General features: G+C 36.7%; 1 protein-coding gene across 2 annotated transcripts; it reads right to left on the reverse strand.

The window, feature by feature from the left end:
- Window positions 1-244: 244 nt before the first annotated feature.
- si:dkey-183i3.5 (uncharacterized protein LOC566445 homolog) lies at window positions 245-8,649 on the reverse strand. 2 transcript variants are annotated; one of them, XM_041233280.1, is made up of 11 exons: window positions 7,951-8,649; window positions 7,225-7,436; window positions 6,101-6,161; window positions 5,638-5,733; window positions 4,561-4,737; window positions 3,980-4,105; window positions 3,462-3,575; window positions 2,534-2,640; window positions 1,955-2,160; window positions 1,769-1,909; window positions 245-800 (listed from the first exon to the last, which is right to left on the reverse strand). In XM_041233280.1, exons 1-11 carry the CDS (start codon window positions 8,587-8,589, stop codon window positions 787-789), a joined length of 1,893 nt encoding a protein of 630 aa, XP_041089214.1. In that variant the 5' UTR covers window positions 8,590-8,649; the 3' UTR covers window positions 245-786. The 2 variants fall into 2 exon arrangements, with proteins under 2 accessions (XP_041089214.1, XP_041089213.1); XM_041233279.1 differs by having other exon boundaries at window positions 1,769-2,160.
- Between the last annotated feature and the right edge of the window lie 5,755 nt (window positions 8,650-14,404).

Here is a 14,404-nt window from a genome sequence, read left to right on the forward strand (position 1 = left end):
TTTTAAATTAAATCACTTTTAATGTTCGTGCACATATAACACATGCACACAATGGTTATTTTCTATAAGATGGTTTGTATTGCTCTGGTTTTATTTTGTGTTATGATGTACAATGTGAAAAGTCTTAGTGGGATCCTCTGTAACCTTGTATTGTGTGGGTACACCAAGAGGAATATCCAGGATGCCTCTCACTGGAAAAAAAGAAATCCTGTTTGGCCATTAATAAAAGAAGTCATAAAACCAGTTCCCCCTGCTGGGATAGATTTTTAAAAAAAGAGCTTAAAGGCTGCAGCCATTGTACATTGCCCATGTAAGAGGATTTATATTGTTTTGCTTCATGAACTAGACTGAACTTAGTATTGTAATGTGGATCTTTAAAACAGAGGATTACTATTTTTAAAGCAAGACGATTTACTCACTGAGTTCAGCCACTATCCGTTATCATTAATGAGCTGCTGTTCTTGAAACCAGCTGATGGATTAGCTTTTTATTTGGGGAGCAAGCGCAGGTAGAACAACCACTTTACTTGAAATGCATAAAATGGATGAGAATTCAGCATCAAAGTAGCTTGCCATTATTAAGATGAATGGCTACAGGTTACCAGGCACACAGTAAACAACACTGTGTGGCAGAAAGCCCCCAAGGAAGATCATTTTCCATTTAATCCATTATCCTGTTTGACATTTATGCACAGGATCAGTATTGTCACAAGTTAGAGTAAAGAAAGATGCCTCAGAAGATCCCTTAAGTTGTCGGTGGCTGGAATATGTTTCCCTCTGGCATTTTTTAGTAGGTGGAAGCTGAAAATAAAAAATAAAAAAATCAATGGGGTTATTAAAGCCAAACACATTTAAATATGTGAAGGGCTTGAAGTCTTTTGCTTTTAACCTATAATTTCAATTATAATTGTTTTTTAAACTGATAAACATGGATTTTAGCAACATATTTAAAATAATGTCAGTCATGCATAAAGAAAACAGCTTTCAGTAGGCAGTCTGTCTGCAAAGACATTGCAACGGACCGATCGTTCATTTTGCGCACAACGTAATGCGCGTCACTTGTGTCACTGCGTCATTTGCTTAGCAACGGACTTAACAACCTCGAACCCAAACAAATTAGCAACACAGCATTAAGGTTTTATTCAGCGATGAACTGAAAAGGTTATTGGAACTGCTGTACAACTGCTGTAAACTGCTGTACAGTCAAGTTTCAACTAATGCATAAATATCAAACCTTAATCAGAGTACCATGATGAATGTTTAATCTTAGCAAAACAATGAAATAATGAAGAGATTAATGAGTACAGTATGTTATAGTCATACCATGGGAGGGTGAGAATAAAAAGAAACATGAACTGTGGCTGTAATGGGGCGCAAAATGAAATCTGTTACTTCTCACAATTCTGGGATTCAAAAAGCATGCAGAGTTCTGCACTGCCGGAATCCTGTGGACATCCTCACTGCAACACGATAAGTTATTATTTGTATATGTATCAGTGAAACGTACATTCAATGTGTTATAGAAACTGAAAAGGTATGTGATTGAGTGGTATTTATTTTTAATAACCAAAAATAAATGATTTTTCCAATTAATAATAAAAAAAATGATGCCTCGACCCCCACCGAACTGAACACAAAATAAAAACCCCAAAAGTTAAAGCTCTAAATATGTCAAATGCAGGCAAAAACAAATTCATTTAATGACTACGATGCATTTAAAACCTGCTTTCAGATATTCAGTTTAAGTCACAGTTCACGTTTGGTCTTACCTGAACTGGAATTGAGACTTGATGACAAACGATAGCTGCTGCTGCCACCGCCACCACCACCGCTGCTGATTCCAAGAGAAGCACCGCCAAGGCTGAGGCCAAACCCAGATCCCAAACCCCCTCCAACGGCCAGACCTCCACCTCCTCCAAGACCATAGCCTCCGCCAGCACCTCCCAGAGCAAGACCTCCTCCAAGACCATAGCCTCCGCCAGCACCTCCCAGAGCAAGACCTCCACCAAGGCCATAGCCTCCGCCAGCACCTCCCAGAGCAAGACCTCCACCAAGGCCATAGCCTCCACCAGCACCTCCCAGATCAAGGCCAGCTCCAGCTCCTCCTCCTCCTACCGCACTCTTGGACATGTGAACGGTGATCCCACCTCCTGAGCTCAGCCTGCAATGACAAACAGAGGTATCTGGGTTGCAACTTTATACAGCATCCACAACTCATGTCGAGTAAAGTCCTAAAACCGTGCACTGCACAGAGACTGTAGTGTAGTACTGAGTAACCAAGCCAATTTGCGAAAGGAATACGGGAGACAAGGAGAAACTTCACTGAGCACAACAGAATTCTTATAGAAAGTAAATGGGTCATTTTAAGGTAAATACTGGAAAACAAGCATGTCTGCATGCAAGAGTTCCATTTTCCTTGGTGTTATTGGCAGTTTGCAGTTTGGCATTGCAAATGAGTTGTGTTGTATGTACGATATGTGGTGTGGTGGTGAAAGCAGAACTGTCAAGGAGGAACCTTGTTTGATAAAGCCTACCTAGTCTCTTCACTGTCCAAAAGCTTCCTGTATGCTGTGATCTCCACATCCAATGCCATCTTGCTTGCCAACAGTTCTTGGTATTCTTGGCCATAATGGGCAATTTGCTGTAAGACAGAAGAATTATTTACAAATTAAAGTTGTGCCGACATAGGAGCATGCATATGAACACAAGAAATGTTGTGGCACGAGAAGAGGCTGTTCAAGCCATCCAGGCTTGTCCATTCCTAGCGCAGCATTTACACTAACTAAGGGATCAAATTGAATAGTTCTAGTTACTACTGCTGCAATCAAAACTGTTTTTCTCAGATGTCATTTATGCCCTCTCATCCTACTCTACGTGCTAAGTGTGAAGTAACGACAGTTTAGGATTTTGTAAATGCTTTGTAAACTAGCAATTTAATCCCCTTTTTTCAAGGTTGAAGGTTGAATTTAATTCTTGTTTTTTTATTTATTTTTATTTCATGTGCCCAATTGTTTTCCCCCTGATTTTTTTACACAATTTAAGTGTCTAATCATATTCCCCCTCAGCGCAGCAATTCCCCACACAGCTCAGCAGAACTGAAGGTTGGGTGTCCTCCGATCCCACGACCAAGCCAGCTTCCTCTTTTACACCCAGGAACTCGAGAACGGGTGTCAGTGAGCTACCGACCTCTAGAGGACAAATGCCAGTCCTGCAGGTATCCACCTGGCCAGCAGGGGTTATTATAGTGCAATGAGAAGAAACAGTCCCAACAGGTTTTGCCTCCCTAACCCACGGGAGCGCCAGAGCCAATGTGACTTCCCCTTCGAAAACTCACCCTGCGATTTCATTCTTTTAACCTCTCCTCACACTGAAGCTTAAAACAGCGTTTGTTTTTTTTCAGGTAGGAGTGATTAGACAAGCATGACTCAAGCTGCTCAGAAAATTGGAGAAAGCAGCCAGTACCTTTCTGAGGTCGTCCAGCTGTGATTTGAGTGTGACAACTTGTTCCTGGTACTGTTCGGTACAGCTGCTTGAACTGGATTCAGACTCTGTTACTTGGGATTCCAGCTGCATGTTCTGGAAGGCAAATCACAATATACCATCATTGCATCACAATATTATCCATTTGCTATTGAATACTACTGAGTAATCATCAATTCATGGGGAATTCCACACTTTCATACATCTATAGCAAAATCCTTATTACAACTGTTATTTATGTGAACTGGAACATATTCTAAAATGCTACAGGGAAGATGCGCCCTGGTTTTAATAGTGATAAGCTGTTATAGTCACTAAAAAAATACATATACCTAAGAATGCTTTGCAGAGTAAAGTTTTACTTCAGTTCTATAAGGTGTTAACTGGCAAGACAATTTTTACTTCTTCTACATAAAGCTTCAATAACAGATCATTTGGCTAGAATGGGCTCTACATCCTCTGATGCAACATATTTTAAAGTGTTATTCTTAAATACACACCAGTGCTTTCAGTCGCTCAATCTCTCTGGCGATAGAATCAATCTGGAGTTTATAAAGTCTGAGTTCCTCTTTTGTTGAGGTCAGGGCCTGGATATTGGGCTGTGAAGCACCCGACGCCATGGAGATCTTGAACCAGTACAAAAAACAAAAACAAGGAGCTATTCATAGCTAGCATGAACAATGTACAGACAGATAGTCTATGGCATTTAATCTAGATAAACAGAAATAGAAACTGGAATTTGCAGGGTTCCTGGGATTTTTCTGTCCTCTTCAAACTGTATGTAATAAACCCTGGGAATACATAGGGGAGGTGCCTCTACATACATGTCATACTTACATTTGTATATATAAAGGTGTATGTACTGTCGATGTAGGTTGTAGTGCTCTTCTTTATCATGATAACGATGGCTAAGGCTATTTTTACAGCTGTCAGACAAATCAGCACTCACAGGCAAGCAGCATTTAATGAGCTGGGGTCTCATCAGGGAATTTGCCAGAAGAGCTTCGTTGCTGGTATTTTCTGAAATAACTCCATTCCAGCACTAAATGGGGGGGGGGGGACTAACTCCAGTTTAGTTTACCTTGGTCTGGGCCGCGGATAAGGACTCATGCTTGCTTCTCATGGCCAGGGCCTCGTAATGGGACTTCACATCACTCAATGCTGTGGTCAGGTCCAAAGCCTGGGCTGCGTTGTCAACCGAAATGGAGAAAGCTGCTTTCACCCCACCACTTAAGATGCTTCTCACCTCCTTTACTTTCTAAAATACATACAATATAGAAGCACACTTTTAGCAGTTCGCAGATCAAAGAACTTAATAGAAGTTGCAGGAATGCACTTCTGCATCTGTCCCAAAACTTACTGGAGGGTAAAGTGGGCTCCACAAATAGAACATTCATTGTGAAGTCTGGACTGGGGATCAATACACTTTAGGTTTCCAGGTCACATTCACTGGAATTCATAACACCAGCACTTAAACAGTCCTTAACATGCACAGCCAATACCCTCATTAGCATTCGCTGTGGGAATCTGATTGATTTTAGCTTAGCAAAGTTGAAGATAGTGCAGAAAGGCTTTCAGATCATTTGAATTTCCATGATTGATGAAATTACATTCTAATATATATATATATATATATATATATATATATATATATATATATATATATATATATATATATATATATATATATATATATATATATATATATATATATATATATATATATGTATATATATATATATATATATATATATATATATATATATATATATATATATATATATATATATATATATATATATATATATATATAAGGGTATATTGTGTTACTTTATAATTTCTGCAAATTTCTATTTCTACTTTTAATTAATTACTGGCACATTCATTTTTCTCCATTCGGGAATTCACAACAAAAAAAAATACAATATTACTTAATATTATTCTGACAGGAGTAAGACCAATTTAATCATGTATAAGAATAATTCTTTATAGAACCTAAACTGTTCAAAAAAGCCCGCAGGTGCAAAACATACAGGAGTCCTATAAAGGAACAGGAAACTGCAGGCTGTATTTAGAGTACTCTGACATCTCTTGACAGCCCTTTCTCCTAACATAATAAAGCACTAACGAACCCTTCTGTCGTAGCATTTATACTTACAGCTTCATAAATCTGCTTGGAAAAGATGATCTGATCTTCAATACTAGATATGCTGGTTTGCAGTTCAAAAATGGTCAAGTATAAGTTGTCCACCTCCTGCAAGAAAATGTTGAATATTTAAAACTTTGCAGCTGTTGAACTCAGTTTAATGTTAAACTCTCTCGCTTTTGATGCTGTTGGCCCTCTAAAGCAATTCTAGATGTCTGGTAACACTTTACATCAAGTGTCTCTGATATAACCCTGACCCTAATCCCAACCCTAGCTCTAAACCTAGCAGATACAATTGTGTACTTACATATATTTATTTACTATGTAACTACTATGTAAATGTACAGTAATTAGATACACTTAATTACCAAACGTTTTACTTGTTACATTTACATAAAAAATGAACAAACACATTTTCCAATGTTCGGAAGAACTAAATGAGCACAATGGGATTATTAAAAATAATACACTGTACCTCTTTCAGTGTGGTCCATTCCAGCTCCAGTGACTTCGTATTTGTTGTCTCTGCTTCATACCTTTAGGAACGACACAGAAAGCATTCATTACATAAGATGTAAGCAAAACTGTTGCCATCAATTAGTGCACCAATTCAATCAGCGTTACATTAGTATCACTGCTTCTCTTGTTCATCGTTTTATTTCAGTTTGGGATGCGTACCTTAAACTTCCCCGTTAAATATGTCTTGTTTGGTAACGCCTAGTAATATTTCTGCTATTACATTCACTGTTATTTACCACAATTAACCTGGTACTCTGTGGTTTAGATTTACATTTAATCTTTGTTAAATTTTGTCACAACCCTTCATGAGTGTAACTGAAGACTGAAAGGATAGGCATGTGTTTTTTTTTTTTTTTTTTTTTTTTTTTTTTAACACAGTCCTCACTGAAAATCAACAAATCATATCATCAAATTATTCATTTTATAATTGACAATTTTACTAAATCTTTCCTGCTCTTGATATCTGAAAATAACTGTAGGCATGTTGAGTTTGGATCTGTTAGAAGCAACCCCTATTGATTAAATGCTAAGTGACATCCCTGTGACATCACCCCTGAGATACAAATCATATATCATAGCCTGACAGTTTCATGGATTGTCCTGGAAACAGCAATCAAGTAGAGCCCTATTAGGATTCAGATCGAGTGAGTGAGCAAGCCAAAAGAGGTACATACAGATCCTGCTAGTCTTCGGTTCTTAAACCCCATGAGTCAATAGACATCTGGTATTGACAATTTCCCGATCATTGTATGCTGCAATCCAAATCACTCTACAAGATACTAGGGCAGCAAGCACACAGTCACCCTCTACAAGATAGTGCACTGCATGCTTAAACAGACACCCACAATATATGAAGGTCTATACTAATGTACTATAAGACTGGCTGGCATCTCATGGCAAAGCCACTCATAAAGGTTACTGGCATTCTATTGAGCATGAATGGCCTCAATATGGAGTCTTTGCAGCATATTTAAAACTCTATAGATGGTTCCAAGCATTTGCAACAGTGGTCAAAGTAATAGTGGGTTCATGGTCTGTGCAACATGTTTAGAGAGCACTATATAAAAGGTAGTTTCTTACTTAGCCTGGATCTCCTCAATAACTCCATTAAAGTGAGTAATTTCTGCCACCATTGCCTCTTTGGTGGTGGTCAGGCTATCGACCTGTGCTTTGTAGGCACCGATTGCTGAGGTCATGATCACTGTGGTGTTGCCTGGTCCACCCTGGTCTGGGTTTGTGAACATGGAGATCTGAGCCCTCAGGATAGCATTCTGTTGTTCCAGGTTTCTGACCTGTAATAGGTGAGCTTGTATCAGCGAGGATCAAAGAAAGGTGCATTTGGGGTAAAGCCTGCCACCACACGCAATTAAAAAAACAGAAGATATACATACAAATTCATTATGATCTGGAGTGTTGTAAAAACAATTTTTTATGTTAGTTAATTATTCCTGCTAATTGTTAGTATGGATAATCAGAACCCTGACATTGTGAACTACAGTATAACCGAACCACAAGATCATAAGGCTATAGAAATTAAACTTCTGTACCATACTGTAAGTGTCATATACATTTACAAGCAAACTTAAGGTATTTAAGGTATTTTTTTATCACAGCTCTTGCTTGTTTTTAATTGGTACTTCTTAGGCCAACCAAAAAGCAGCTCCCTAATACAATATAATTCAGTCCTATCTATTTGTAGTACAAATTTAAAACTGTATTTTATTGAATTTCAATCATTAAATAACTGGAACGGCAAAGTTTGTGTTTAGTTTTGGGGGTTTTTATGTTACTTTCTTTTGTACATACCTTATCTATGAAGGATGCAAATTTATTGTTCAAGGACTGCAGTTCTTCTTTTTCCTTTAGGCGGGTAACTTGGACAGCATCCACAGAGGGCAAAGAGGGATCGATAGAAGGCATTTCCAAAATTTCTTCCTCTGTCATTCTTGTGGTACCAAAAAAGGAAGGGCTGAAGCCATAGCCTCCGATCTTAAAACTACGCCCCCCCAAACGAGCCCTCAGTGGGGCAGCTGCAGCCCTCAAGCTTGCAATTCTGCCACTCACTCCCCCTGCAGCTCCCAAACCTAACCCTCCTGCCCCCAAACCCAGCCCATAACCTGCACCACCGAAACCTAGGCTGAGACCACTGCCTAGTCCACCTCCATAACCTCCTCCAAGCCCTAACCCTAACCCACCTCCATAACCTCCGCTCAACCCAGCTAAACCCCCCCCATAACCACCTCCAACTCCTATGCCTGATCCCCCTCCATAACTACCTCCAAGACCCACTCTGACACCAAATCCAGACCCTGAACCCACTCCAGCCCCGAGCGCTCTTGAGACCCCAAACGCTCCACCACTCCTGCTTCCAAACACCTTGTTCCCTCCATATGAGGCACCATACCTCACTGCTGACCCACTAATCTTAGTGCTTATCTCTGTCATTTTGGGTTAGATCTATGACTTATCTATGAGTTATCCAGGTAGGCAAGGAACCACAGCTCGTCAAGCTCAATTTATACAGCTGCTGGGGCTAGGGGACGCGGAAGCCAAGCCTCCTATTTGCTGATGAAGTGTCCGTGTCAAAACTCTAAGGAAAGTAAGCGTCTGTCCTAAAGGCATATAAAGCTGTATCTCATCAGAAATATGTTGAGAATGTTTCAGAGCTCAGAGGCATTCCTGGTTGAAAATTATTTTAAAAGCTGAGCTCACACGCCCGGTTTAAGCTCTTCACCAGAAAGACACTGACATGGCCTACTGTGTTTTTAAATTACTTTTCCAATCTGAATAAATATGTTTTGTTTTTTTTAATGCAGTCTTCACTAAAAACCTTATATTATATCATATTATTATGAGATCTATCCTGTACTCTTTGTTTCTGAAAAGAGCAGAATAGGTTTTGCTTAGAATTTTAGAATTGACACATAATATATATATATATATATATATATATATATATATATATATATATATATATATATATATATATATATATATATATATGAACATAATTTAGATATTTTATTTAGCATTATGTAATCAAAGAAACTACAAAATGATCTTGCAAAAGTCCAAGGGAAGCCATAATAGTAGTACAGCATTTCATGTTAGTATTTCATGTCAGTTTTTCATTATATGAAAAACTACAATTGTAATTCAATATGTTAACGTAGCATTATTCAACAGGTTTCATTCGACTTTATGAAGCAAAATGAGTTAATTCATTAGGGTGATGCAAAACTTGTGGGCATAGTTGTATTTCAATAACTAAATACATTACAATTCTATATGTACATTCAACTAAATGTGTTGCCTAATGTGAGCACACCTTCATTGAAAATGAAGCAATGTAATTTAGATTTCCTTTCCAGCAGGAACTATTCATCTCCGATGTCACGAGACACTAATTATTTTGGCAGTATTATGATAGCTCGGTGCAATACTGTCACCCACAATCCCATCGGTGACATAGTATCCTGTTCTCGAGGGGAAATGTAATTCTAGTAAACTTGTGCAGTTCAGTTATTACAATAACATACAGTGGCAAAATAAGCTATGACAGGGATACAATAATGTGTAAACTACAGAGAATCAGTTCCTAGTTCAGATTTGCCCTGTGTATTTGATGGCTCGAAACAGAAGCTCTTTGGTTCATCTTGTGTTTCTAACTTCAGATAATCAGACGAGGACAGCAAATAAAAAAGCCTTCTGTTGTCAGGATGGTATAGGGGAGCTGGTGGAGCGGTTATGTGGCCTGCTGCCAAACTGTTCACTTTTTTCAGATTATTTTCCAGCAGCTGAGTATTTAATCTGCCTCGTTCCTTAATTTGACAGAAACATCTGGCAGGACTGTTATGTATCCATAAAGACTGTAATGATAAGACATAAGGTAAAGGATCACTGAAAGCAGGTACGTACAGTAAGTTAGGTGTGGCTTCTTTTTAATGCACTAAGTATAATTTAATAGACATATACCACTACATTTTCTTTAATGATGTTTATAAAGATCATGTACTACTATGATCAAGGCATAACGTGATTTCTGAAGAGCCACGAATAAAAGACACATAGGGGCATATTGAATCGATCTAAAAAGTGTTGATTCTAAATACTGCCACCACTGGAACTAATTAATGATATGAGTCTTCAATGACAACAATGACTCTAACAGTGCAAGTGAGTTCACACAGTGGATTTCATTCTGTTACAACATGACATACTGTAAAGCTTCCGGGATTTGTTTTTGTATTAATTCGAATGGGGTTGTATTAAGATATTCCACTATTTAAATCAATTGAATAGACCCGATGGTTTGTTATATTTTCTTTCATTTCACCCACTACAGTATTTGTATCATGAATGAAACAGTGTTCTTTGTCCACTGTGTGAGTGAGTGTTATTCTCTTATACAGCAGCTGAGTTTATTAAAAGCTCTTGTGTGCTGTTGATTGAGCCACTGGATGCATTATTTATTATTTTCTAACAACTACATAGTATCAAAAACTGCAGTTCTGGGTCAGCTGCATAGGTTATGGACAGGACTTCCACAAACATTGCACTTTATTACGTTATGTTTCTTAGAGTAAGCACATACACAGTAAAAAAAAAAAACACTTTCATTAGAATTTTTACCTTTCTAATATGCTATAGAAAGTGTGACATTTCAAAAGCTCATGCAAAATAAACAGAAATGGAGCAGAAACTGCTGAAACAGTGAAAATGAATGCTAGAAAGTCAAGTAAGCACAACATGTGTTGCAAATGGTATTTCTTTATTCTCCTAATCTTTCACAGTTTCATTAAACTGCAACCATTTGGCAGACTGATTGTTTCCTCTGCACCTCAGCTGTGTAAACACGCCACAGAATGTCTTCAGTATCAGAATTGCACATCATTTTCACAGTAGCTTTTTAGCCTGTAATGTGAATCTGTTTCTGAAACCTGATGGATAATCTGACATGGTGAATCCAGCATGTTCTAGAATGACTCTGGTCCATTCATATATAGTTCAGGAACAGTAGATCCATTCCAGATGAGCCGAAGACTTTACAGACTATGAATTCTCGTTTGTCCATTTTGAGAAGGTGACCGATTTTTAAATGGTTCTATAAGACCGTTCTTTAAATGCTCAAGGAAATTTTTTTTTTTTTGCAGGCTTCTTCTTGGTATGTTTTGTCTTCCAAAACATATGATGTGTACAAAATCCAAATGAATCGTTAACCAGCACTTGCAGTAGTAAGCTATTTATAAACTAAGAACTGCTTTGGGATTATCAGCACCAGATCCATTATATCATTGAAATGGTGTTAAAGGCACTTTTCAAGTTTTATAAATACTTATTCTTTTTTAAACAGGTTAACTTTTTTTTTTTTTAACTCATTATTCAAATGAAAGCACCATTCCACCATTGTAGGTGCAAATGTATTCAGTGATAAGTAAAACAAATTCAATTTATTGAAACTAATCTCTTCTTAGTTACATGTAAAAGTATATAAATAGTGATCCATCACACCGATCTACTTTTCTCTACACACCCTTGCCAATTCCATGCTCTCAGTAGATGTTCTTGTGATGTGAAAGGCTGGTCAAAGTACTCTGAATGAGTTATACTTCTCCCAAACTCTGCTTTTTGTCATTATTTTCAAATCACACATTGAAAGCAGTGTGTGATGTTTTGTTTTTGTGATGAGGGAAGACCCCCAATAATATGTAGCAATGGCTTTAAACCTGGCTGTCCACACGTTCCCCAGTGGTCCAGGCTTTTGTTTCAACCAGGATCTATTTTTTTTTTTAAATACAAATGGTTTGTAACAGCAATAACAGACAGCCTCTGACAATTTAAATAGTGTATCATCAAACTGCAATACAAAATTGAAAACGAAAAAATGAGAAACTCCAGGTAAATCTATTGGGCTAGTACGTTATCAAAATGCTCTTTTTTTGGGCAGCTGTTGTTTGCCATGCTCTGCATTCATTGTGTCGTGAAATCTGTCTGATAAATTTTTTTTAATTTTTTTTGCAAGAGTCTGAAGGGATTTATTATTATTATTATTATTATTATTATTATTATTATTATTATTATTATTATTATTATTATTATTATATTATGTAAAACGCCATCTGAACAACAAGTACCTCACAATATAATTATTTCCTTAAAAATAAAGCTAATATGCTCCCAGATGCATAATGCAAGAGTCTGAAGGATTTATTATTATTATTATTATTATTATTATTATTATTATTATTATTATTATTATTATTATTATTATTATTATTATTTTGTTGTACTTGCAGAAAAAAAAAAATATGCTGACGAACAGAAATCCATTAAATGTAGACACAACTGCTGTATTCATCCACATAACCCCCAGCAACAGAAAGCCAGCGTGCATGCACTTCTGTTAAAAGGGTTTTCCTGTCCATTTCTATAGGGAGATACCTAAATAAATGTACTTGTAAACGGCGACGGGGATAAAGTGGAGACACCTGTCTCTGTGCGGGCGCACGCACACACACACACACACACACACACACACACACACACACCTAGTGATTTGATTAGTTGTGATGAAACTTGGTAGCACAATTTATTGAGAATATTACAATCTATGATATATTGATGTGTCTGTCAGTCCAAACGGCTAAACACTCCCTTGAGAAAAAAAAAAAAAAAAAAAACACACGACAGAAAGGGCTTTACTCTTATTCAGCTAGATTCAAACTTTTTGTACAGTATGACTATCTTCCTACGACAGAGGGTTATTCTTAGTTGGATTTATTTGTCTTGGATGGCTTCAATGCAGTCATGACAAAGACCCATTAGTAACGTTGAAAATCCAATAGCCATCTTATTTATTGATTTATTTAATAATAATAATAATAATAATAATAATAATAATAATAATAATAATAATAATAATAATAATAATAATAATAATACCTTATTTATGTGAGATTTCAAATAAGTGAACATATTAAACAGTTGCCCACATGGGTTAACTTAAAAACCTCAAACATGTAGCCGTTTAAATAAACAATGCAATAACTTTAACAGCTGAAACTGCCATACCTTCAGAGTCAGCTACGACCAATTCATTGATTAAGAATAACACTGTTCTACGGGAAACATTTTTACAGCGTTCCTCGGCAACACGCTGTCACGAGTCGCTTGCAAAAGTTGTATCCATGGAAACAGACATATTTGTTTCTGCATGGTGCCTTGCCTAAAACCATGCGTTTAGAACGGTGCCTATCTATTTTAATTGAACTACTGCATAGCAAACCAGGAACACGAAGAAACAGATGCATACAATGATGGTCATGGCAAGTTACCCAGTGAGGAAGGCCTCGTTAAAACTATTAACATATTGTCTACATACCTTGTTTTTACTATACTTGTATGCTTAAAATGATATGCATTGGATGAAATGAGTCCATAGATCGGAACATCTCCTTAACTTTTTATACACATGAGATGCACTTTTACAGGAAGGGGATTATGTGAAGTCAATATATAGAGAACTGACTATGTGATCACCACAGTTTACTATAAAGCAAACATTCCTACTCAATAAAGATAGAAATGAAAGAACCATACTTCAGTGTTTAAATACATTAGTACTGCAATATACATGGTGAAGTTATTTTTGTCTCAGTGTCTAGTTTAGGCTTAGAATCACTTTTTTTTCTTGTCCCTTTAGAATGCCCATGTGTTCATGAAAAATAAAATCTAACAAAGAGTACTTACACAATATGCAAACATATATTTGTATCTTTATTTTGCAACGTCGTTAAGGGAGTACATTCTGTAAAACAAGGTATACTTAGCCCTACTCTAAATATCTACTGTAACTTAGTATTTTAAGTTTGTAATATATTTGATGAATTAACAATGAAATAAAGAAACTTTACCAGGTAGTTTTTAAATATTTGTATTACAGGATTAAGGGTATGGAGATGGAACTATAAACAACTGCTTTATACAAAAGGGACATTTTTGTATTTCGGCTTAATTAATACACTTACCGTCAAAGAGATATGTTTAAATAAGTAAATTTATAAATTTAATATAAACAACAATACCAGAAGTTGATAATACGTATGCACAAATTATACTACAAATGTAAAGTTATTTTATTTATAACTACAAAACCAACAGACAATATTTCAACTAGTAATGCCCCGTAAGTATAAGTGTTGATGATATTTATATAGAGTATCTATTTCAACATAATTAAATAGAAGCTTAAATTACAATA

The sequence above is a fragment of the Polyodon spathula genome, chromosome 30 (assembly GCF_017654505.1).
Source record: "Polyodon spathula isolate WHYD16114869_AA chromosome 30, ASM1765450v1, whole genome shotgun sequence".
NCBI classification, from domain to species: domain Eukaryota; kingdom Metazoa; phylum Chordata; class Actinopteri; order Acipenseriformes; family Polyodontidae; genus Polyodon; species Polyodon spathula.